Source organism: Theropithecus gelada, chromosome 5, assembly GCF_003255815.1.
Source record: "Theropithecus gelada isolate Dixy chromosome 5, Tgel_1.0, whole genome shotgun sequence".
NCBI lineage: Eukaryota > Metazoa > Chordata > Mammalia > Primates > Cercopithecidae > Theropithecus > Theropithecus gelada.
The window spans coordinates 67,008,001-67,035,387 of NC_037672.1; the positions used below are offsets into that span (position 1 = coordinate 67,008,001).

The 27,387-nt window shown below is 41.7% G+C and overlaps 1 protein-coding gene across 2 annotated transcripts in view; it reads right to left on the bottom strand.

Moving 5' to 3' along the window:
- PARM1 (prostate androgen-regulated mucin-like protein 1) overlaps positions 1 to 27,387 on the bottom strand; it is a 117,346-nt gene that overhangs the window by 14,805 nt on the left and 75,154 nt on the right. For both annotated transcript variants that reach the window (XM_025386488.1, XM_025386487.1), the window contains one exon: positions 18,894 to 19,619. In XM_025386488.1, coding sequence (XP_025242273.1) covers positions 18,894 to 19,619 — 726 coding nt within the window. The remainder of the gene's footprint in view (positions 1 to 18,893; positions 19,620 to 27,387) is intronic.

Here is a 27,387-nt window from a genome sequence, read left to right on the forward strand (position 1 = left end):
GGGGATTAAATGAGATGCCAGGTGCACCAGTTTAAAGCACTATGCAAATATATGATCCTGGACCAATTCTCATCTCTCGTGCACTAGAGATGACTCTAGTCTCAAAAGTCTCAAAAGTGATGACTCTCCCCAACATTTTTGGAGATTTATCACTGTAGATTATTTTAGTATCTCTTCTTTTATTTATTTATTTTTGTCTGCTGGTTATGAATGGCTCCTGTTACTGTTCGCTTTATTAGCCTTCCCACCAAAAGAATTGTAGCACAGTTAAGAAGCCAATCAGTCCACTTGTTAATTCTTTAGTAAGTTCTCAAAAGCTTTGGATGAAAGAATGCTACATCAGACATCTATGCTCCTGTTGGTTATAATTTCTAAAAGAGAGATCCAAAAAAAAATCATTGCTAACATTAAAACTGAGACGAAGACTTATCATATTTAACCATTTCAGAGCTTACAAGCTTCTGAACACTCACAGATCCATTTCTTTGCTCCTGGAATCATTTTGAGCCAGATTAATATAATTATCTTAATAATTCTCTTTCCTTTTTACTATTGTAAAGACAGAATTACGGCACTGAATGATCAAATGTGCAGACTGGGTCAAGTAGAGAACATCCGAGGTCAGTTCCCCTTATGGAAAACCTCCACTCCTACTTCGAAAGACTCCTCTTGGCTTCTTGGCCTCTAAACTGTGTTGAAATTAGAACAATTCAAAGTTCACTGATGCCTCGTAATAGCTCTTTTAAAAGCTTATGAAAGGAGGGTTATAACCACAGGGTAAGGTGATAGGAGTATTTTAAGTTTCAAAAAGATACAGTAATTGCAATTAAGAGAAGTGTAAAAAACTGACCTTTTAATTTAATTTTTCTTTTTTAAAACTGGAAGAAAAAAGAAGGAATATAGCTGATTTTCCCGCAAGACTCTTCTTTCTTTCTCCAGGGATAGCTTAATATAGGAAATCACAGGTTTGGCCTTTTTTCAGAGATTCTTCTCTAACTTTAGCAGTTGGGTCCCCTCCAACTTTGTGATTTACTGAGTTTATTTATATACCACCTCTTTCTAAAGATAAATCAGGCAGGTTCTCCAACTAAAGTGCATTCTTTTTTTTTTTTTTTTTTTGGATTGTAAGTGATAGAGTGACCACTTCTCCTCCATGTAATGGGTGGCTCTCTAGCTCCAAGTTTACCCCCAATCTTCAAATGGGGCTCTTCCACGTCACCCTACCATGTCCACAGACGACAGCCTATATGACCAGAGCTGGAATTAGCCAGTTATTTTCCTCCTGATGGGCCCTTGAGGGCAGCTGGGCAAAGGGGCACTTCTGAGAGTTTGTACAGCCCAATATAAGGCCAAATGGTATAAGACAAAATAGATAGTACTTAAATATTTGAACCACTGTATTAACTATTCTGCTACCCACTGACTCTTCTCAGTGGATGCCAGCCATGGGAACAAGAGTCCTCCAGAAGCAGACAACCTTTATCTGGCCCTGAGCCTAGGAGATCTTGTATCCTGAGCTTGCTGTTACCTCCACAGCAGTGGCTACTTTCAGAAGCAGCTGGTAACATCAGCCCTGGGAAGTTCCACACCTGAGGGCATCACAGTTTGAGAACACGAAGGGGTTGCTGAGCCCATGTTAGCACAACTTTATAGGGTGACTGAAAAGGCTTTATTTCCTCCTTGTGAAAACAAATGCCATTTCCCCCTGAGTTCTGTTTAAACTAAACTGGAATTCCCCTCCTCCTCCTCTTACATTTTTCAATATGAGGAAGGGAGAGAAAAAATGAGGAAGGTGTGGCTGGGGGGCAGGGGAGCCTCTGCCTTACGAGGAAGGTGCGGGACACTGACAGGCAGTGCACTGGGAGTGGAGACACGGGGAAGGTGGCTCGCATTTCATTTCTTCCTCATTGGGATTTGTAAGTTAGAGAGTGGGTGTGACTCATGTGATAAAGCCCTGGAATGGGCAGAAATTAAGAACTGGAGGAAACTTATCTATATGTTTTATAATCCAAGATACAAGAATATTCCACTGTACTAGCACATTTCACTCTACCAACATGTTCTGTCTATCCAAAGGGTTGGTGAAGGCCTCTGAACCAAAGCCTCTTTGAATTTTGGTCTCCCTGAAGTCTGGAATTCCTCAGGGTTGCATTTTGCCACTTTTTTTTAATGGCCCAGGACCAGAATAAACGGGCTAAAGAATAACCATAGCTACCGTTTGCAGGCGACTACTTTGGGCTGAGACTGTGCGCAAAACTGTACAGCTATCATCTTATTTAATTCTCTTTACCAGGAAGAATTGTTCCCATTTTATGGATGAGGAAGTTAAGGCTCAGAGAGATTAAGGTTTTACATGAGGTAAATGATAGAACTAGCAATTGGACCCAGTACTATTTAATCCAGGTTTTGCATTTTTAATCATTAACTTTTCTTAGCTTGGCCAGTTCCTATTCTTCTTCATCATCTACCTAAATATCAACCCTTCTGAGCTGTTTTCCTTGACACCCCTGAATAAATTACAGTGTCGTTGTGTGTTCTCAGATCTCAGCATCAACTTCTTTCAAGCATTCTGTGTTATGTTCATATGCTTCCCTAGGTCAATTCTATTCATGGCCATCTTGCATCTCTTCCCATTTCTTTGTGCACCGTTAGCTTAAGGCACCATCTTTGTCCCACAGTGGATACTTAACTGATGTATTTAATGTTGAATAAACAAATATAATTTTAGCTTAAAAAAGATTACTGGAAATTTTTTTATACCCTAATAGCTGTGCTAAGAACGTTTCCACACAGCTGACTCACCACATATTCACCTTGGAATCACCTGCTCCAGTTCTTACCTGAGTGCCTACTCCTACGACTACATCTGTGGTCCCACCTCCCCAGCCCCCTGCCCTTCTCACTGTGCACTTGAAAGTCCCCATCAGTGACCAAGGTGGTTAGCTGAAGGAGAGTTCATTTAGGAATGAATCAGTCCATTCTCATGCTGCTAATAAAGGCATACCCAAGACTGGGATATATATATATATATATATATATATATATATATATATATATATATANCCCCAGAGTGATATATATATATATATATATATATATATATATATATATATATATATAAAGGTTTCATGGACTCACAGTTCCACATGGCTGGTGAGGCCTCATAATCATGATGGAAGGTGAAAGGCACATCTTACATGGTGGCAGGCAAGAGAGCATGGGCAGGGTAACTCCCTTTTATAAAACCATGAGATCTTCACTATCATGAGAATAGCATGGGTAAAACTCACCCCCATGATTCAATTATCTCCCACTGGTTCCCTCCCATGATGCATGGGGATTATTACAATTCAAGGTGAGATTTGGGTGGGGACACACCGCCAAACTTTATCAAGGAATAATTGTCTAAATAGAGTCAGATAACATCCTTGAAGCAGCCAGAGTAAACTCCTGGTCAGCCTGGTCGGCCACTACTCCACTCCTCTACAACCCTGAGGAAGGAGGCTGCCTTCGGGGTTATTCCTTTCCCTGTTTTAGCTCTGTTCTATACCCTGAGGCAGTCCAGGAATGTGTGGCATCATTTAAGAGTCTCTCTCCCCACACTCACACATCCCCATGGGCCCGCACGCCACACACATGGGCCCCTTTTCTTTCTCACACACTCAGAAGGGGTTCTGTTCACATCCAAGCCTCCTGCCTCTCACTTGACTAAAAGGATCCTTCTGTATTCCTGGGCTTAGCAATATTCTCAAACCTCAAATGTTCCTCTAGGGACTCTTCTCATTGAGGGATTTTCTTTTTATTTCACTTTAAACATGAAATAAACATTTTATTTGAGCTCTTTGGAAGAAATATTAGTATTTGCCCAATTGTATCAAAAATGTAAATATTAGGACATGATGGGATGAACCCAAACAATCTCTGAAGAAAGAACTTTGCTGGGCTCTTTAAAGAAGTTTTTGTTGCTCTGAGAGAGCTAGGGGTGGAGGAGGTGATGGTGGAAAGTTTCCAGAGGTGAAAAAGAGGTGAGTGTCTCACTGCTATCCATAGATGACTCCTGAGCCACATTCTCCTTGAAAATTCACCAGTCAGCTTATTTAGAAGGTGCATGTAGATACTTGACCAAGTTCCTGAGTATGTGTGCATGCCTCTGATCTATTTTGAGAAGAGTCTTTAACAAACCTCTTGACTGTTTTTCAATATTCTTGCTCTTTTCTTTCCACTTCCTGGTCCAGAGATTAGGTAAGAATCGGAGAAGAGGAGCAGGTGGCCACTTCAGAGTGTGTGGCGGCTCCTTCAGTCAAGGTCACCAAGAGGGAAGGAACATTTTGTGTCAGAGGAATTCTTTCTCTTTAAAAGCATGTGTCTGTGGATGTGCTGGAGGAGGGAAGTGGGTCACTGGCGAGGGCTTGACAGTTAGAACTCTGTGCCTGCTGAATCTCTATATATTATGCTAGGCTCTTCATTTTCACAGCAAGAGTATCAGATCATCTCTCCTTCCTCCAAAGAACAACAGTAATAGCAAGATAAATAAACAACAACAAAAATAAAAGCAACTAACATTTTCCAGTTACTTACTGTGTGCCAGGGACTGTTCTATGAGCTTCACTTATTTCAGTTCATTTAATCCTCATGAGAACTCCATAAAGTAGGTATTCTTGTTATCTCCATTTTACAGTTGGGGTAACTGAGTCACAGAGATGCTAAGGACCCAAAGCCACAGAACTGCTAAGTAGAAGAACTGGGATACAAGCACAGGTTCAAGAGTCCATGTGTTACCCACTAGGCTCTCCTGCCACCCTGGGCTCTAGCACTAAATCTTCAACTGTTTTAAAATAAAACCTACAGTTCTGGTGCATCCTCTGCCTGCTTTCTCTTAGCTGCCCTGGAATCAGGGCCTGCCTTAGGCTGTGTGATGGCGTGGGTCCTCTTGTACATACTGGTGAAGGAAGATTGAAGCTCAATAATTCAAATTAATTGGAAAGAGGGCTAGTTAGAAGCAGACTACAGTTCTAGAACAGCAGCCTTAGATTGTTCGGGTCATTGGTTTCTAGTGTGTGTTGTGGTGCAAAATAACTGCTCAGAATGCTGCCAAATGCTGTTCATTTCAGTGTATTAAATAACCCAGGGTACATGGTAACTGCAATTTGCTTCTAGTGGGGCGGTAGTGGGAGCAGGGTGTAGTTTGTGAGATGGAGAGAAAGTTAGAAAAGAAAACCTCAGTTCTTAGACACTGCAACCTAGGTAGATCCTAATTTTACCATTATTGAAAGTCTCTTTGTCTTCTGGCCTTGTCTGCTTGGATTTCATTCCCATTCTTCTTTCCATTCTACCCCATGCCAGGGGAAGCACATCTTGTCTCCTCCCTCTTACCCCAAATCCACCCTATAAGCTTCTCCTGAATGAACTCCATGGGCTCACCTTAAGCCAGGACAGTGTGGGGTACAGAGACTCAATAGGCCAGGGCCCTGAGGTGTCACCACTCCGTGGCAGAGACAAGTGTCAGGCCCCAGGAACCATACTGGGGTGTGCAGGATTGGATGGATAGACAGGCAGGGAGGCAAGAGAGGTGAGTAGTGCCAGCCTCTGTATTTCTGCCTGTAACTAAAGTGGGTGGGCCTGTAAAGTCTGGAGCAGTCTTGGAAAGAGCTGGGAATGAAGCTGTTCTCTGATGGATGGGGCAGGACTTGGACAGACAGCAATGGAGGATCAAGGCAGGAACCACCTCGGAGGAGAGCAGACACCCAACATTTATGGGCCTGAAGGGTTTGCACTGGGCTTAAAGACAGAGCACCTTGACTGGTGTTCTTATCTAAAAAATGGACTAATCCCTGTCCTCTCCACCTGACAGGGCTACTGGGAGGATCAAATGAGATGAAATGCTTTGTAAATTAGCATGAACAAAGAGGGCTGTTGAGATCTTTGTAGAGGCCAGTGCCTTCATTTTATGGATTAGGAGACTGAAAGGCTGCAGGACTGATTAAGTGACAAAACGAGGACCACAGGCTATATAAGAAGGCATAATGGAAACTAACAGAGATCATGTAAATGGTTGAGTACTCAGGACCAAATCATAAAAACTCTGAAAGCCAGGGATCATGGTGTTTGGCTTGATAGTTTGGGGAACAGGGACCATGGAAATGCTTTGGGAAGAAGGATGCACCTTTTATGCAAAATCCTTCTCAAGTCCAACTTTCTCTTGGAACTCATCCCTGATGACAGTCACTATCTTGAGTCCTCTTTTTCTAGACATTTGCTGTCTTATTGTGTATGGGACAATTTAGTAAATTTATTTTAGTATGTAACTGATACTGCCATATGTAGCTGTGGGTGGTTATGTATATTATACATATAAGACGTAGATGTATGAAATACACTGTCATACCAGTGGTTTTATGGGAATACGTTCTGCCTACTCTCTAGACTGAAAGTCTCTTAAAGCCAGGTATACTACATTATACTTTATTATCTGTCTAGGCCTAAAGTAAGTGATTCACAAAATCACTCTGATTTCTTCTGAAGCACAGCCACTTTAAAAAACCTGAACTTTATTAGTTGTTACGTTGCAAAAAGAAAGCATCTTTATAAAGAAAACAGCTTGCATAAAACTATGCTACAGAAGTATTTTTAATTAACACAACCTAAGCTTGTCCCTGTAAATAAGTAAATTAGCCCTTTTCCCCATTACTCCTCTCTCAAAATCTTTACATCATTAAGTTACTAGTCATTTGTTTATACAGAGTGGCAGAGGTAAATTTTATCAAAATTAGCCAAGTATTATCACAGCTGGAATGTTTTACCTCATGTTTATACTCTTATCTACATGCTAGTTAGTGGGCAGAATTGGGATTCGAACTGTGGGGTAGGATCCCAACATCTATGTTTCCACTTCATGTCATCAGAAGACCTGGTTTAGAGAGTGGCTTCACTTTTATCTAAAAGGATGTTACCTACCTAAAACCTGTAATTAAAAATGTATGCTAGAAATATTAACCTTGGTTGAGATAATAAAATACTTGCTCTTGCACAAGCCCAGTGCTTGTTTCCTCTTTCTTCATTCCTCTCTCATAGGGGCACATCAGCTGTATTTTAAGGACCTGGGAAGCGCACGTTTGCAATGAATGCAAACCAGGCACACATGTCGGCACAGTTCTTGGTTACCATGGTTTTAAAGTTTCTTCACTTCACTTAGAATTACAATCTTTTCCCACACGAATGAAGCCTCTTTTCCGCTTGGAATTTATTTTAACTGTGTGTTCAGGTTGTTCAATCTCAGCTCTCTTTTGACACCTGTAATGTGAACTATACTGGTTTTCTAAGAATAATGAGAGATATTCTTCATTGCCTTTTCTCAAGGCAAAGCAGCCATTTTCCACCTTAGAACAACCGATTAACACACAGCAACTCCAGCTAAGTGTCCGGGATCAATCCCCTCATTCAGTTGTGCTAATGGTGCTCCCCAGATCAAAAGAAGTGTGCCAGGAATGAGGAACATCAGAGGCCAGGCTGGGGAATCTCAACTCCTAGGTCATCTCTGTGAAGGAAGCTTAGAGGGGTGAATATGGATTGCAGGAAGCATGCCACCATCTTGCTCAGTAGGTGCCAGCATCTCCGTGAACAATGAGAGAGAAGAGCTTTTTGTTGTTGCTGTTGTTGTTAACTGTCTCCTCTGTCTCTTTAGTATTTCAGTGATGAAAACAAGGCATGATCATGGATAAAATAATACTAAAGGGGCTGGGAGCAGTGGCTCACGCCTGTAATCCCAGCACTTTGGGAGGCCAAGGCAGGTGGATCACCTGAGTTCAGGAGTTCGAGACCAGCCTGGCCAATGTGGTTAAACTTTATCTGTACTAAAAATACAATAATTAGCGGTGTGTGGTGTGGGCACCTGTAATTCCAGCTACTTGGGAGGCTGAGGCAGGAGAATCGCCTGAACCCGGGAGGTGGAGTTTGCAGTGAGTCGAAATTGTGCCACTGCACTCCAGCCTGCGCAATGAGAGCGAGCAAAACTCAGTCTCAAAGAAAACAAACAAACAAACAAACAAAAAACTAAAGGGAAAAATAAATGAGAAAAGTTGGCGTATGTCCTTTGCAAAAATCATCCAGTCTGCTAAGGTAAAGGCTCAGATTCTTGTGGAGTTCACCAACCTTGGCAGGTGAGAGCTTCCACACTGGTATTTTCTTGGTTCAGAGGACATAAGCAAGAAGGAAGAACTTCTAAGAGCCCAAGACAAAGTCCTAACCCTGGTTGCCAAGCAGTGTGCAAGTTTATATTTTTTATCACAGAATATGGGCAGGGAACAGAGAGTCATAGTTTCAGGTTACCTTTCCTGACACCTTGGCCAAGGGCAGTGACATCAATATAATTACTACAGTCCCAAGGACTCAGGGATCTCCTAGGAACCACTAGCTAAATTTAGCCTCACTCCATGTCATTAATCAGCAAGGCCACGCAGGATCTTGCTTTTGTATACTGTATTTACCAAGTGTTAATTTCTCCCAGACTCAGGAATTCAAAGTTTTGGAGTTAAAAACATTGGAAAGAAAAATAATTTCCAAACTTTGATGCAAGTTAAGGGAAGAGTACAACTTCTAGGTCTCAATTGTCCAACCTTGGGGGCAGATGGGACACAGGCTAAATCCTACAGCTCAGCTTTTGTTTCCCCCAATGCCCCAAGATTGCCTTTCTCTTAGCTAGAAACCTTCAGTTGTTTGGACTCCACTTTTCTTTGGATTTTCCAAGTTTTCTGAAACTGTTACTGTTTCAAATGTGAACATAGCTATTTTTCTCCTTTACACTTTTTGGATTGTGCTTTTCTGTATTATGCTGTAGGCGGGTACTTAAGTGGACTTTTATTATCTAATGGTCACAGTAATAATCCCTTTGGGAATCTGAAAGTGTTTTTACAAACATTCTAATTCTTCGAGTTAAGAAAATCAAAGTCTAGAAGAGTCAAAACTCTTGCTGGTTGGTATCCACACTGAGAATTAAGGACCCAACTGTAATAATAATAGCTAACATTTACACAGTGCTAACTATGTAAGAGGCACTTAATATACTTGTCTCATTTAACCCTAATAAGAATCCTGTAAAACAGGTACAGTACTATAATTACCCTCATCATCTAGATGAGGAAAATGGAACACCTGTGATAAACAAACTTGCTCATTTCTCCCATTTAGCAAATAGCACAGGTGAGATTTTTAACCAGGCAGTCTGATGCCAAAACTTGTGCTGTTACTACCATTCTTGCCTTCCTAGAGCCTGTCTTTGAAATGACTCCATGATTTCTCCACATGGAAATATGGCAAAGTGTTTTTGATGGCCCATATCCATGGACCTACTGAGATTTTATAATTTTAACATTTGCCTTCATGAGTCTGACAATAAAAGCATTATACTGTTAAATAAAATATCATCTTTTTGGCCAATATTTTTGTATCCTAGGACCCGAGGGGGAACAAAGCATGCTGAGGACAGTATTAAGTTAGCATCCATTTTATGCACTCTTAATGCAATATTCCTGAGTTGACTCTCTGGCATGGGACTTTTAGAACCTTTCTGATAAAGATGATGGGAGGGTGTTGATCCATTCTCATTTCCCTGCCAAATTATTTTATAACTAAAAAGACATGCTTTTTTGAGTTGGAAGATTAGAGTAAGGGTTCAGTCAGGGTATGGAATCAAGCATATCCATATCCGACATATTAATGGTATCAGCTGTGTTTATAAGTTAAATCCCACCTTCTCAGTAAACCATTTCCACAGCCACTTTCATCATATGCGATTGGTGAAAGCATTTGAAACAGAAAAAGAAAATTGCTCTGTAAAGACAAAAGCTTTCCAAATGTAATAAAAGGTGATGTTGGGACAATTAAAATATGTGATAGAGTTATATTGCTACTACATGACAAACTAAATAGATAGTAAATAGCTGATTTGATTACCTTGACATATATATCTCAAAAGATATTTTGGAAATATTTCAAAACCAGATTAAGATTTAGGTAATATAACTGAGCCAAAGGAGAAATATAAGAAGAAGAGACAATAATTCGGAATAATTTTTACTTAAAATAAAATCTGACAGTTGGAGCCCCTTATGGGAGTTTATTTGGCTTTAGGAAACTTTGAGGTTTAAACTAAGTTTAAAGAATAGGAAAACAACAAGTATATGAAGAAGTGCTCAACACCACTCATCATTAGAGAAATGCAAATCGAAACCACAATGAGATACCGTCTCACACCAGTCAGAATGGCTATTATTAAAAAGTTGAAGATAGATGCTGGTGAGGTTGCAGAGAAAAGGGAATGCTTATACACTGCTGGTGGAAATTCAAATTAGTTCAGCCACTGTGGAAAGCAGTTTGGAGATTTCTCAAAGAGCTTGAAACAGAATTACCATTTGACCCAGTAATCTCATTACTGAGTATATACCCAAAGGAATATAAATAGTTCCACCATGAAGACACTTGCACATGTATGTTCATCACAGCACTATTCACAATAGCAAAGACACGGAATCAACCTAAATGCCCACCAATGGTGGATTAGATAAACAAAATGTGCATATACACCATGGAGTACTATTCACCCATAAAAAGAATGAAATCCTGTCCTTTGCGGCAACATGGATGGAGCTGAAGGCCATTAACCTAAGCAAATTAATGCGGGAACAGAAAACCAAACACTACATGTTCTGACTTAGGAGGAAGGTAAACCTTGAGTACACATGGACACAAAGAAGGGAACAACAGATACAGGGACCTACTTGTGGGTGGAGGGTGGGAGGAGGGTGAAGATAAAAAAACTATAGGGCACTATGCTTATTACCTCAGTAACAAAATCTGTACAACAAACCTGCATGGCACACAATATACCCATGTAACAGACCTGCACATGTACCCTCCAAAACTGAAATAAAAGTTGGAAAGAAAAAAAAAAAAAGAACTGGGCACAAAAGAAAAAATATGAGTGAGAGTTTATAACAACCCATAGCTTTGGCAGCCCTGGAGTCTATGGGAAAGCCAAAGAAGGGAGTCAGAATGGTGAGAAGAGAGGTGGGGTGGGCTTGGGGTGGGCAGCAGAAAGTCCTTTAGACATCTACACTGCTTAAAGGCATCCGAAGGGATGTCTCTGCGGACACAGTGAGGATGTTCAATTTTTCTTCATTCTCATTTCAAAGCACAGGATTAATGAGGCTAACACAATATGTGAATTTATTGTCTAAAGATTGATATTGTCTCCAAAAGTCACTGATTGATTTGATTGATTCATTGGACATTTATTGAAAACCTACCCTGAGCCAGACACTCTTAGGTGCTGGGAATATATTTGTGAGCCAAAATAGACAAGGACCCACTCTCAGGTACTTTAAAAGCAGTTAAGGCAATGAACAAAGAAACACAAGAAAAATGTGTTCTCCACATGCTGTGAAGAAGAGATGTGATTGACTTGTGACAACTTGTAACTGGGAGGCCAACACTGGACAGGGGGCCCCATAAGAGACCTTCTGACCAGGTGCTATTTGAGCTGAGACCTGAGGAATGAGCTAAAATTAACCAGGTGAAGTGATGGGTTGTGAGAAAGTCCCAGGTAGCGTCCAAGTGAGTGAAGGCCCTAAATCAAGAGGGAGATGTAGGCACTCATGGAACTGAGAGACAGCCAGTGTGGGTGGTGTAGAGAGCGAGGGGAGGGTTGTGGGATGACACTGGGGTGACAAGTGGAGCCCCCATAAAGTGAAGTTGTCTGGACTTCACCCTAAAAGCAGTGGGGTGCCCCCAGAGATGGTGGTGGTAGTAAGGTTATGTGAGACTTGATCAGATTTGTGTTTAATTGTCACTCTGGCTGCTGTGTGGACAACACAGAGTAGGGAGATGGGTGCAGGGGGGGAAATGAGGGGCAGTTGGGAGGCTATTGCAGTGCGATTATGGGAGCTCTGAGATAAAAACAAAGAGAAGTAGATGAATTTGAGAGCTACCAAGAGTTCAAAATCAACAGTACTCAGTGACAGAGTAGAGCTAGGGAGTGGGAGAGAGAGAACTGAAAAGATGGTGGCAGCACTCACCGTAAGAGGACCAGGCCTGGGCATGTACAATGATCTAATATTTGTAAAGTTGAGCCTAAGACACTATACTTGTTAGGATTATTGCTTTCTGATACATTCTGGCCATTTTAAAAGAATCTGACCAGGAAATGTTTACCACAGTCTTCTCACACCTACGTTGTTTTTTTTTTTTTTTTTTTTTTTTTTAATTAAATAATTGTTTTCCCCTTTAACCTATTTTTAATATGTCAGTTAAACATGATGGTCATTAACATACTACAATATACATTTTTTCACTTCTGAAATTTTCTACGTATCCTTTTAAAATTATTGTTTCATCGTTTCTACAAGTTGAGTCTTTTTTCAAATCTAAGGTTTATGGGTGTCTTGTAGAGCTGAAAGTCCCTTGCCGGTATGGACATAGAGATGTCTAGATGTCTATGCCTGCTTAGTGCCCTTTATTTAAAGGTATTTATTGGCATAGCTCACACTGAGTAAATACTGCGGTTCAGATCAGCAATTTAATGTTCAATGGTCTTCACCAATTTTCACAGTTGTGTGTGCTTCTCTTCATAATGAAAATAATAGGATAGTGAAAGACCAGTGTACATGTGGATTTTACAGACAAAAGAGAATATCCACTTTACAACAAGCACAGTGACTATAATTTTAAAGTCTGCATATGCAAGAACTGATGATGTTTTGAATATTACTTGTTTTGCAATGTCAGTTAATCCCTCAAGCATGTACTGAGCAGCAAATTGTTCATAGCACCATTCAATTTTGTTCAGGGAGTCAAAAACACACTATAGTCATAGTTTTCATCCTTGAAGAGCTCTGATTTAATAAAACAAAGTGACCCAAATTTAACACATCACATCTTTCTCTCTTCCTTTAAGAGCCAAACAAAAGCTAAAAAATGAAAATCCATCAAACTCTTCTTCTGCACAGCCAATTTTGCATGGCGGCTACCACCATCTGCTTCTCTTCTCACTGGGCACCTCCACCCCTGGGACCCAGCTGGCAACATCTGGCAACTAGCCCATCTAGCTCATTTCTGCAGTAATGCTGAAGCCCATCAGTTCTTCCCTAACTCTGTGTTTCTACTAATTCAGGTAGGATGGGCATTGTGAAAGGAACACTTGACTTAGGGTCAGTCAGCGGAACTGGATTTCAATCCTGGTCTGGTCACTCAAGTGAGAACTTAGTCTCTCTGGACTTGTTTTGTCACCTGTAGAACAGATACTGCTGAGCTCATGCCACTAGGATCAGATGAGGGCTACCTGTGTCAGTCCCTAGCCCAATTCTTGGAACATACATATTCTCAGTACGCTTCATATGACCATGAACCTCATGTCTTCTGTAAAGGATAATTGTAATAAATAATTACCATAGTATAAAAAGCCAAAAGGACCTGAGAGATTGATTCTCCTGTATTCAGTTTACAACCAAGCCCTTTTAAGTTAGAGTAGTTAAGTGATGTGCCTGCTATCAGTGCACAACAATGACAAACCAGAAAACAGTTATAAACTGGCATACTTGGTTCCAATTCTGAACTCCCTGCAACTTGACATACATATTACCATCAGTTGAATACTTTTAATATATGATTCTCAATATGTTCTTCCCCTGATCAAAAGCCCTTGGTGACTATCAATGGCCTAGAAAGTATAACCAATTGTCTTAGGCTGCTCCCTAGGGTTCCCTAATGCTTGTCCTGAAGGCATCCTTCCTACATCTGCAGTGTCTCCCTCCATGTAGCTTGGGACCCAAACTAGGTTACTCACTATGCCGTGCACCATGTGCACACTACATTGTAATGTCCATGAGTAAAGTGACTGTATTACTCATGGCTATATCCCTAGTATTTAACCAGATGCCTGGCTCATAGTAGAAGCTCAATAAATATTTGTTGAAGATGGTGGGCATTCTTCAACATGATAAATAAAATAATAACAATGATAATCACACGAGCAGAATAGTAATAATGGTAAATAATAGTAAAGTAGCAACCATAGCCATTGATTGAGATATTGCTCAATAGCATATGCTGTAAATTTATTATCTTACCTGAACCTACCAATAACCCCATCATGTGAATACTATCCCTATCCCATTTTACTGATGATAGGATCAAGGCTCAGGGAGATCTACTAACTTCCCTAATATCAGTTGATTGACTGTTTTATTCATGTATTCAACAGATGTTATTGTTATTGAGGGTCTACCATGTGTTGGGCTCTGTTCTAGGGGTTGGGGGTGTTGCCCATATCTTCCTATTTGCAAACAAGGTCCTCGCTTTCATGGTGACATGAAAACAGACACTGACTCTGTCTAGTGGCAGAAAACAGACACTAACTTATCAAATAAATCATATGATGTCAGAAAATGGTTAAGTGATAAAAAGAAAAATTAAATAGGGAAAGGGATCAGTAGTGATGGGGGTTACTATTTCAGATGGGGGAGTGAATAAAGGCTTGCTCAGGAGGTGACAGGTAAACAGAATCCTGATGGATGAAAAGGAGGGAGCCACTGAAGATCTGGAGGGAGAATGTTCTAGACAGCGGGGATGGTAAGTGCAAAATCCCTGAGACAGGAGTATCTCCGGTATGTTCAAGAAGCAGTAAGACTGCCAGTGTGTCTGAGGGTGAGAGTGGAAGAGGTGAGGGTAGAGGTCCTATGGTCAGATCCTGCTGAGCTTTGTAGGCATGGTAGAGACTTTGGCTTTTACTCTGATTCAGAGAGGGGAGCGACTGGAATGTGAGAGCAGACGAACAGTGGAGTCTGTTCTGAGTTTTGAAAAGATCTGCCCGACAAGGGTGCAGTGAATAGTGAGATCAGTTGCAGGAATATTGAAGTGACACGCGTGAAAGATGACAGAGGGACAAGAGGCGATCAGCCCCGATCTCATGGACTGGATATAGAGTAAATGAGAAAGAAAGGAGTCTAGGATTGCTTCGAGGGTTTTGGCCTGAAGAATTGACAGAAGACAGGAAATGATCAAGGGGCACAGGCCGAGAGTTAAGGAAATCAGTAATTCGCCTTAGACATATTAAGTGTGAGATGCCTATGAGCCACCCAATGGAGACAATGAATTGGCTGACAGCTGGCTATTCATGTCTATAGTTCAGTGAAGCAAAACAGGGGGAGAATTTTACATCTCAGTGTTATCAGTACACAGATGACACTGAAAGTCATGAGTCATCCACTCAGGAGTGACAGTGGAGAGATCAGGGAGAGAGGAGGCCTGAGGTACTTGACCTGGATAGTGAAGGAAAATGAGGAAGTGAAGCGAGGCAGCAGAGACAGAAGGTAGTGAAGATGCACACCCTGAACGTCGAGCAGAGCCAGTGCTTTAACGATGAGGGCAGTGATCATCTGAGTCAGACACTGCTCCAGGTCAGGTCAAACCAGGTCAAAGCACCAGAGAATACAAGAGCAGGGAGGCAGAATGGGGGAAGGGCTGAAAAACTATCTATTGGGTACCGTGCTCGCCAGCTGGGTGACGGGATCAGTTGTACCCCAGACCTCAGCATCACGCAATAAACTCACGTAACAAACCTGGGCATGTACCCACTGATCTAAAATAAAAGTTGAAATGATAAACAAATAAAATAGGTCTAAGAATTTACCATTAGACCTGGCAATGTGGAGGGCACTGGATTATTCAACAAGAGCAGCTTAAGTGCTTACAGCTTCTGGGTGGATTCTGAATGCAAGTGTGTCCAGCCTTAACGATCGTGCTCTTGGTTCCTTGCCTTTGTAAATGAGCACCTGAAACTCCCTTTGCCCCAATCTCCTTCATCTCCCTTTAGGCCCAAATTTGCTTTATTTCCTGCAACTCAGCTCCCTGCTCTCTCCATCATGGAGCCCTTCCTTAACATGTATAGTTAAATTTAACTCCCACAATATTCACCTTGTTTCAGAATTATTCATTGGTGACTATGTTTAGATATTTGTTGAGTGGGTGAATCCTTGGATTAATAGAAACATACTATGTGAACCCACACAGGATAAGACAAGATGCTATGCAAAATGTGGTTTTATTACTGCCACTACTAAAAGCAGTATAAAGAATCTCTAAATAAGAGCATCCCAAAATAGTAACCTGAAGCGCAAACCCACAGAATGCTGCTTGGTCTGCTAGCTAATAAAGGAGCAGTGCAGCAATTCAGAGTGGTGAGAGAGGACTTGACTTGGCTTAGAGATCTGGGCCCTGGGCACAGGGCCCAATGCTGCCACTGAGCCGTGTGATCTTGGGTGAGGCACTTCAGACTTCTGGGACATAGTTTCTTCACCTTTGAAGTGAGCAGGTTCTATCATATCATCCCAGAGGTCCTTCTGCCTACCAGGGTTCATTCTCATATTAGAAACTAAGTAGTGATATTAAGAGTTACTTGTCCTGTGTCCTTTCTCTCTACTTAAACGATAAAATCTCAAAGGATAGGTCTCGTACTTGTTTGCATGAAGAAGAGGGTCTTGGTAGATGCAATCTAAATATTTTTTCATTTAGTAGATCATAGGGATAAACACTCTTTGGTCTGTGAAATGTGCACTGGTCAGTGATGTCCCTCTAATCTGCCACACGTCTCTTCCCCAGCCATTTCAACATTCTGTCGTTTATTCTGAGTTTCTGCTGTATATGATATTCCCATGAACTTCAAGGTTTATGAGCCAACTGCCACCAATTTGGGGCCTCTTGACCCTGCTGGCCTAGAGTTGAGGAAATCAAGATATAGAGCCTAAAATCAAGCCAAGATATTAGAACAGAACTGTCTTGAATAATCCAGCCCATAAAACTAGAGTACTTGTAGGAAGGAGTAGATGTGTCAGTTTAGAGATTCATGTATGCTAAGCTTAGATTTTGTGCTCAGGAATATCAACCTGCTATGTCGAAGGTATCCTGACGGGGACAGAAAGTGAAGAGAGGATGGCCGGTTAAAAACTGAAAAAGTTGTACAGACAAGTGGTGGTGAGGGCCTGAACTAGGAAAGAAAAGAGATGGGGTCACTGTATTTTGATGCTCCCTTTGCTTAAGATGGTTCTTAAGATATCGCATCAAAGTCAACACCCACTCTGCTCCACATACCAGTGTCAGAGATGTTATCTTCATGCTGGGAGCCTGGGGTGCAGGGGTTGGGACAGAGAGAGACTGAAGATATACATTCAAGCTCAATGTTTTAAGTGCTGGCCCGGAGGTATAAAAAGGGTGCTAATGGGGTGATGGGCTGCACAGAGGAGTCAACAGATTTCCCTCCTTCACCTCTGCAGATCCACTCTCCACCCTTCTCTGTGTGGTTCTCTGACCAGCCCTCTAGGAGGTCAACCTGCATGAACCACACCAGTGCGTCTCCTTGTTGGCTTCTGGCTGTGTATCAGAGGAGCTGGGAGAGGGAGGACACAGTAATCATTCCCTTCACTCCAGGGAGGTTAACCTTGAGATCGTTGTGTCCGTCAGCCAAGAGTCACTGCTCCTGTTGGCGTGGTCAACTCTACTGGGCCTCTCCTTCTGGGTTCTGGTTACTACTCTCTCCTTTCCTCCTAGGTCTGGCCTGTAACAGCCCTGTTATCGTGACCCCCTGTGGTTCTCCCATTCCCCAGCCAGACCTTTGTCATTAGTTTCTTTATCCCAATCTGAGTGTCTCTCTTTTTCTTGTCGAGATCCTCAATGATATACTGGACCTTTGAAATAAAAATGTGCAATTCTTTGGGACTTCTTCCCTTACTAAATTGTGAGCTCTTCCATGAGGAATCACATCTTAATCTTAGTTCTGTCTCTTCCTACCTCTGCTGTCAAGCACAGTTTCCATTCATGATGGATGTACATCAATTGTTTGTTAAAAGTTGTGATTCTCTCCTCAGTGATGGCCATTCCTTTGACCCCAACTGACCATGCAGGGTGCTGTCTGGAAATGACCTTCTCAGTCCACATCTCTCACAGGACCACCCAGTGGAGGGGCTGCAGCTCCATTTCCCCCACTAACTTCTGGCTCATCTAAAATGAGCTCATCTCCCTCTTTCTCAGCTAAGTGGCCAAATGCTCCCATGAAAGCCTCTTCCTGCCCAACACCTTAAATTGTATAGTCTTCACATCAATGTCAGATGCGGGTGACCTCAGAAAGAGCCCTCGATTTCTCTCCACCATAATTTCCAAGATTACAAAACAAAGATAAAAATAATACTAACTTCATAGAATTACTGGGAAAATAAAAGCAGATGTGACATCTTGTAAAATTTATTGTCTTTCCCTTGAAATACATCAGTGACTATAAAGAATAAGTAAGTTTTCTCCACTCCTACTCTACTTTGACTGGTTTCCAAAAGGGAGACACTACTTTAAAACGCTGAGCAGAATAATACAAATGACTTTTCCTGAGCATTTACTCCCTGCCAGGAACTGTTCTAAGTGCTTTATGTCATTTCAGTTAATCTCCACAAGAACTGTATGCAGTAGAACCTGTTTTATCCCATTTTGCAGATGTGGAAAACTAAAGGCACAAAGAGGTGAAGTAACTTGTCAAAGGTCAGGAGCCAGAGTTGAAACCTAGGAAGCTTGGCCAAAGCCATGCTGTTAATCCCTTTGCTATCTGGTCCTATGTGCTTACATTCCCTGTAGCATCATTATGACTTGTGAAAATAGGCCATAAAGGTGCAATTGGCCACAGTGAATCATGAAAATTGTTAAGGGACTAAAAGTTTGCACTCTTGTGGAAATTCTTGTGAATTATAATTCAACTTAGGTGTTACACTGCAAAATTCAAATTTTCCATTGTATTTGGTTCACTGAACTGCATTCTTAACGTGTGGATGTAGTAAAGAAAACTAGTGGACTAGACAGAGACTCACCTGAACTTAATGCATGTTCTACTTCCTGCATGATCACCCTGGGAAAGGTGGTGGTGGTCTCCATGTCTATAAGCTCACACATCACTTTGCCTGACACAGTTGTTGGGGATGTTTTCTCCTGGGGCACTGGCTCAGCTGTGGCATGTGAGGTGGGTGTGTGGTCAGAGTTGGACTCCTCTGTCGGTGACTCTGATGCAGTTGGAGCTCCAGTAGGTTGGGTGCTGGTCACAGTGGAGCTGTGGTTGGTAGCAATGGAGGCAGAAAAAACCTCAGGTGGTGAGGTTGATAGGGATGAGGGTGATGAGGCTGGAGCTTGAGGGGAGATGAGTGTGGGAGGCTCAGCAGCGGAATGCGACACTGTAGCTGCCACGCCTGCTTCAGGAGTGCCCGAGCTGTGTTCCTCCGAAGTGGTTGTTAAGTGGACTCCACCGCTTGTTGACGAGAACCCAGGAGGTGAGGGGTCTGTGTTTGTGCCTTCCCAATTCGAACCTGGGCTGGTGATCTCCTCTTCTCTGGACTCTGTGGAAATGTTCTTAGGAAGCAGAGATGTTGGGGCTGATGTTGTAACTGGGAGCACTGAGTTGCTGTGAGTGCCATTGGATGGGGAGGCAGTGTCTGCATCAGTGTTTTGTGGAGAGCTAGTCCAGATGGTGATTGGTGGCATAGTGTTTGCCGGAAGAGAAACGGGCAAAGGAGCTGATGTCGGCAGACTCTGTACCCTCCATCCTGTGGAAGAGCCAGTACAAAAGTGGTTAATATGTGAAACACGGTAATATGTGAAATAGAGGCAACGCTCTTACTCCACAGCTGTTTTGCAGTATTTTCACAGGTATTTCTCATTTTGCATTGTGCCCGCCGCAGTTGTGAAGGCAACTTTTAACGGATTTTCTTCCCACCAATTGCTCTGCAAGTCTCAGTAGGAACCTGCCCAAAACTCCATAAGAACAATTAGTAGGACTGTCAATTCAAGACTAGCCAATGCATGGTATGAACTAATCTTGTCCCCAACTTGCTTAAAATCATGTCCTTAGAGAGTAAGACCCTCTGGGGAATTGATTTATGGGTATTTGTCTGGTCTGTCGAGCAGCCAACTCCACAGCTCCAGTAGGAACGCTGGGAGTGTGGACATTGGGAGTGGGGAAGGAGTGGTTGGTGATGAGTGTGGTCGCTGGCAAGAGGGGGCTTCAGTCTCGTTCCATCCCACAGCTGAGGAGCTCACTGATTGGCTGTTCCATGTCTTGGGGGCTACCCATTCTGCACTTACGCACAGGGATGTAAGGGATATGGACCTGCTGGCTGGGATGAATAAATATGTGAACACATTTCCTGCAGAGAAAGAAAAAGCGAGAGGTCCCAGAATAAAAGCTAGAAAGAGAAATCTGAGCTTTGGAAATATTTTCTGAGAACCCAGTTGTCTGAAATTCTAGCCCAGGGTCCTTACCATCATATCATTTGCCAAATGCACTCCTTCATATGTAGTAAAATTTAGAGCTAGTTTCCATTCTTCCTTTCTCCTTCCCCACGCTTACGCATTTGGTTTCATTCACTGACTCATTCAATGATTATTTAATAAAGGGCTTTTATGTGCCAGTACTTTCCTGGACATGGGGTTTATGGTTTCACTTTTAGGTAACACATCTCTTGATTGCCTCCCCACACCCCCTTGTCATTCCCTGACTAGTATTTCCCCCAGTCATTTGCATCTCAGTAGATGGGAACCCCATTCACTAGGTTGCTCAGTTAAAAACCAAGATGTCACCCTTCAGGCATGTCTTTCCCTCACATCCCACATCAATTCCATTAGTGGATCAGGATGAGTCTACCTTGCAAATATAATCCTGATTCAACCACTTTTCACTATCTCTCCTATTATTTCCCATCCCCTGAGCCATTATAGTCACTAGCCTAGATGACTGCTGATTAGTTTGGATGTGCCCTCCAAATCTCAGGTTGAGATCATCAGCGTTGGAGGTGGGGCCTGGCGGGGTGTTTTTTTTTTTTTGTCATGGGGGCTGATCCCTCATGGTTTGGTGCTGTCCTCATGGTAGTGAGTGAGTTCTATCAGGATCTGGCTGTTTAAAAGCATGTGGTACCTCCCACCTACACTCCCTTGCTCCCACTCTCACCATGAGATGTGCCTGCTCCCACTTCCCCTTCCACCATAAGTAAAGCTCCCTGAAGGCATCACCAGAAGCTGAGTAGACTTGTTGCTATGCTTGTACAGCAAGTGCCGCAGAACCATGAGCCAATCAAACCTCTTTTCTTTGTAAATTACCCGACCTCAGGTATTCCTTTATAGCAATGCGAAGAATAGCCTAACACAACTGCAACAGTCTCTTAATTGGTCTTCTAGCCCCCAGGTTTCCTCCCTTTTAGTGTGCTTTCCACTGAGCAGCCAGTATGATCTTTTATAGCAGTAAATCAGCTCATGTCCTTTCACTGATCAAAACCCTCCAAAGGTGTTCTGTTGTACTTAGAACAAAATCCAGAATTGCTTCCCTATGTAATCTCATGTTCTCGTCATCAATTTGATTGGTCTCTAATCAAATGTCACCTCTTCCTCAAAGGAATCATCCCAGACAAGTCTAACTAATTCTTTTCTCCTCTAGCCCATTGTCCATTTAATTTTTTTAAAAAATTTTTTATTGTCGTAAAGTATGCATAACACTTTACTATTACAATGAATTTTAAGTATACAGTTCAATGGCAGGAACTATATACATATTGTGCAACCATCATTATTCATCTGCAGAACTTTTTCATTTTCCCAAACTCAAACTCTGTGCCTATTAAACAACTCCCTTTCCACATTGGAATGGCATAAAAACAACCAACCATTCTACACTCTACTGTCTGTATGAATTGAACTGCTCTAAGTACCTCACATAGAATATTTGTCCTTTTATGACTAGCTTATTTCACTTAGCATAATGACTTAAAACTTCCTTTTTAAGGCTGAATAATATTCCACTGTATGTACGTGTCACATTTTGCTTATCCATTCATACACTGATGGACACTTGGGCTGTTTCCATCTTTGGGTTACTGTGAATATTGTAGCCATGAACGTGGATGAACAAATATCTGTTTGAGTCCTTGCTGTCAGTTCTTTGGGGCATATTCCCAGAAGTGGAATTAATGAATCATATGGTATTTTTTTGCTTAATTTTTTGAGGAAATGCTATACCCTTTGCTCATTTTTGTTTTTCACAATAAGAGAAGGGTTTTCCTGAAATTACATATTTATTTATTCACTTACGTATTGTCTCTCTCTTCTACTAGAATAGAAGCTCAATGAGGGCACAGTGACCTGGTCTTACTCATGGCTGTTTCTCCTGAGCCTAGGACAGCATTAGGTCATAGTAAGTGCTTAATAAGGACCTGTGGGAGAAATGAAGGAAGAGTAGAAAAATGAATTAACCCAAGAACCTTATTCATGAATACTCCAACATCTCTCCACTCTTTTCCACATGTCACTTTAGTTATGGCCACATCCATCATGGCTTCCTCAGGGAGGGCTGCCTACCTGGTACTATTTGAGGGCAAGATTCTTGCTTAAAGATCAGCTTTACTCATTTTAATTCCAACATGACATATGCCTATGACTGATGTCTAGTTAGGTCTTCAACTATTTAACTCTACGTACCCTGAGTATATTTCCTTGAAGGTGTCAAATAGGTAAAGGTCAATCATAATCAATATTCAAAAAGAATAGAACACTGCCTAGATGCCAGTCAGAGGAAGGGAGAAAAGATCAAAAGGGAAACATTCAGGTACTAGGGTAAAATCTGTTTACATCATCATTTGCCACTCGGCTGACTCAGGAGCTGATGGAAGGCTGTGCTACAGAGTTTATTCTGAATTTAACATTTGGATTGTCATCAAAATAATTGGCTTTATTTTATTTAAAAGGAGTTCATTAAGGCCATAAGCTTCAGGAGAGTTAATTTCCTGGTAAAGAGGAGGACAGACCTCCCAACTTAGGTCACATGCTATTCCATGCTGTTATAGTGGTCTTTTGGCAGCTGTGAACTGTCAACAGTTTTAGAATGAATCCAGATCAAGAAATCTTTGAAATATGGACAAAACAACAGTTGGGACAAATATTATTAAAACATGGGATCTTGTCTATGACCTTTGGAGCTTACTGGCTTTGCATCCTGGCAGCTGTCATGGCTGATTGAAGATTCTAAGGGCAAAAAAAAAAAAAAAAAAAAAAAAAGGACACCATTTACCATGCATAGCATCATATAATAGATAGGCAGATGGAGGTAGAGAGAGCCTCAGTCTGTTAGTCGAGTCAAAGAGTCTTGCCAAGCCTGAGATAAATGAGAAATCAGTCATCTACAAAGGAGAACCAATTCACTCGTTCATTCATTCAAGCATTTATTGAGCTTTTCCCTCAGAGAGCTCATACTCAGCTTCCTGTAATATGACATGATAAGTGCTATATAAAAGTAAAACCAAGTTGTAATGGAAACCCTGAGGAAAGATTAATAAATTCTGTACTGATACCATGGAATGTAAAAATATACAAATGTCATTTTTCAAATGACATTTAGAAAAGTCACAGAAGAGATGATATTTGAATTCATCCTGAAAGAATAAGAATGCAGAAGATACCACTTAAGATATGTGATGTTCAGAATGACACTTGCATTGTTGTTTCCACTGGAGCTAAAAGCTGTACCATGGAAATCATTATAGTGCTGAAAATGACAAGCTCTGGGAATTGGTTTTGTTGCTGGAAATATCCATTTTCTTGTTTAATTTTACTAATACACTTATATAATTCCTACCTCGCCTGCTTCCAAAGAAGACTGGAAGTGGTCATTCATTTCCCATAGCTATCTACTGAGTACTTATTTAAAGAACTTTACTTTACAGCCTAGTTCAGGCAATTTCTGCACCTATAAAACTAACAATGCATGAAATTGTGTGACAATGTTGGTTATCTTCGTTTGAATGAGGCTTTAGAAGCCTCTGCTTTGCCTTATTTGATGGTACATTCCATAATGCACTGACTCCTGGGGTAGGTCTTTTTCCAATGTAAAGATAGCCAAGGCTAAGGCACCACGATGATCCTAGAGAATGCTTGCTGTCTTAGTCTGCTTGGGCTGCTATAACTAAATACCAGATGGGGTGGCTTAAATAACAGAAATTTATTTTTCACAGCTGTAAAGACTGGGAAGCTGAAGATCGAAGTGCTGTTTGATTCAGTTTCTGGTGAGGGCCAACCCCTTGGCTTGCAGATGATCGCCTTCTGTGTCCTCACATGACCTTTCGTCACATGGCATGCGAGTGAAGACAGAGAGCAAGTTCTTTAATGTCTCTTATTATAAGGGCACTAATCCCGTCATAAGGGCCTCACCCACATGATCCCATCTAACTTTAATTACTACCTAGAGGCCCCATCCTCAAATATCACACTGGGGGCTAAAGCTTCAACATTCAGAATCACTGTAGAACTCGTGTCTCTGCAGGAATAACAAACTGCATAAGTCAAACCAGCAAGAATGTACCCTTTCTCAGGATTTCAAGGAAATTTTAGAGCTAGAGAGGGTCTAACTAATGAGTGAGTATAACCCTTCATTTGATAAATGAGGGCGCAGACACAGAGAGAGGAAGTGGTGTAACTGACCTTACACTAAGAAGAAGAATTGGACAGTGTCTACCTGGAAAGAACTGTGCAGGGACAGTCAGAACTAGAACTCCTGCTCTCTGACCCCCACTGATACCCTGTGTCCCAGCCTCAAAAAGGCTAGTGGAACTTACTTTAGCAACCACTATTACAGAGAATGCAATGAGGAGCCTATGTGAGACTGGGCAGCTAAAGAAGTTAAAAAAATGTCTACAGTCCGACCAACAGTGTAAAAGTGTTCCTATTTCTCCACATCCTCTCCAGCACCTGTTGTTTCCTGACTTTTTAATGATCACCATTCTAACTGGTGTGAGATGGTATCTTATTGTGGTTTTGATGTGCATTGCTCTGATGGCGAGTGATGATGAGCATTTTTTCATGTATCTGTTGGCTGCATAAATGTCTTCTTTTGAGAAGTGTCTGTTCATATACATCGCCACTTTTTGATGGCGTTGTTTGATTTTTTCTTGTAAATTTGTTTAAGTTCTTTGTAGATTCTGGATATTAGCCCTTTGTCAGATGGGTAGATCATAAAAATTTTCTCCCATTCTGTAGGTTGCCTGTTCACTCTGATGGTAGTTTCTTTTGCTGTGCAGAAGCTCTTTAGTTTAATTAGATCCCATTAGTCAATTTTGGCTTTTGTTGCCATTGCTTTTGGTGTTTTAGTCATAAAGTCCTTGCCCATGCCTATGTCCTGACTGGTATTGCCTAGGTTTTTTTCTAGGGTTTTTATGGTTTTAGGTCTAACATTTAAGTTCAACCATTGTGGAAGACAGTGTGGCGATTCCTCAAGGATCTAGAACTAGAAATACCATTTGACCCAGCCATCCCATTACTGGGTATATACCCAAAGGATTATAAATCATGCTGCTATAAAGACACATGCACACGTATGTTTACTGCAGCACTATTCACAATAGCAAAGACTTGGAACCAACCCAAATGTCCATCATTGATAGACTGGATTAAGAAAATGTACATATACACCATAGAATACACCATAGAATACTATGCAGCCATAAAAAAGGATGAGCTCATGTCCTTTGTAGGGACATGGATGAAGCTGGAAACCATCATTCTGAGCAAACTATCACAAGGACAGAAAATCAAACACCGCATGTTCTCACTCATAGGTGGGAATTGAACAATGAGAACACTTGGACATGGGATGAGGGCCATCACACACTGGGGCCTGTTGTGGGGTGCGGGGAGTGGGGAGGGATAGCATTAGGAGATATACCTAACGTAAATGACAAGTTAAAGGGTGCAGCACACCAACATGGCACATGTATACATATGTAACAAACCTGCACATTGTGCATATGTACCCTGGAACTTAAAGCGTAATAAAAAAAGTAAAAAAGTCATGCCTCCGTACACCTTCCCACCCAAAGCACAGCCACTTTTCTTTGAAGAAAAGAATTAGTTTTAGTATTTCCTTGAGAAGATAGGATGAAGAAACTGAACCCATTAATTTCTCAGTTAGAGGTGAATGAGCATTGTTTCAAAACACAGTGACATTGCCAGGGATGGTATGCCCTGCCCGGGCTGTGATAGGCCCACAGACGTGAAAGGGACAGATTCAGGGAAGGGCATCTCTTAGACTTAGCCCACGTGTGCAGCTGAAAAGCCTGATGACCAATTCAATCTGGAATTCCTCCTTGTAAGCTTACAATTAGCAGTGGTTCCTGAAGTTTGGTCAGGTTCAAGCTTTTTTGTGGCAAGAATAGCTGACAAATTGTTGCTCTGAAGAAAACCAGATTCTTAGTGAGATAGAAAATTATTTGTTTCCATGTGTATTGTCCTCTATGGGGAGACCACTATTATAGTTTACATCTCTTCGATATTTAAAAGAGCTAGTGTGTGGCTTGGTCCTCAGTTTCTAGACCTGCTAGGAGGGACGTAGGGGCTGATTGTTGAGATATGCAGGCGAGTTCTTACCGTGCTGAGAGGAGTTAAAGGCATTGTAGCGTACAGAGTCTGCCTTCTGTGCCTCCTGACCTGACTGCGTGTCAGGAATACAGGCAGTGAGTGCTCTGAACTCTGTCACCTTTTCTTGGATTCCATGAGCAACAACCTGGGTCAGTGGCAGAGTTGCAGACAGACTGATTTTCTGTGTTGCTCACCTATTCTTTTTTTTTGCCCCAGCCATGTCTTTCCCTGCTCTTAGCTTGTCAAACATGTGAGAAAACATGTGACAAAGCTTTGGCAAACTTGGTGAAACTTGATCAAAATGCAGTCAAGCCCTTTCCTGCTGCTGCCAAGTTAGCCGGGAGCATTGCCTGTGGTCCCCTGGCAGAGGCCCCACAGCTGCTGAAGGTCTGTGTGCTGAGTAATTGCTACCAGTTTCTCCACCTGTTACGGCCACCATAGTGAACTACTGAAAAGGCCAGCGGGACTGTTTAACATATATATTAACAAGTGTACTGAGCACTTTACATGCATCATCTCATTTAATGGAAATATAACCTCTGCGAGGTAGGCACTATTGTTATCTCAAGTTTCACAGAAAAGTTCAGTAATTTTCATAAAGTCACACTGCTAGTACACGGTACAGCTGAAGCTTGAATGCAACACCATTTGACTTTTAACCATCAGCTTTTTAATGATTCTATAGTATTGAATTGGGAAAAGCAAAGGTGTTTTCGAAGTCTGGGCTCCATGTTTGTGAGGCAGTTGGTAACCAGTTTGCTTCTATCTTCCCTAGTACATTCCCTAGTGTGGGCAACTAAGTGACTTTTAAAAAGTTATTAGACTGTATGAACCCTTCCCCTCCCCTTTAATCTGATCACAGAATTCCTACTGCCTTTGGGATAAAATCTAAGCTCCTTGGCACAAGACATGCCACCTTTC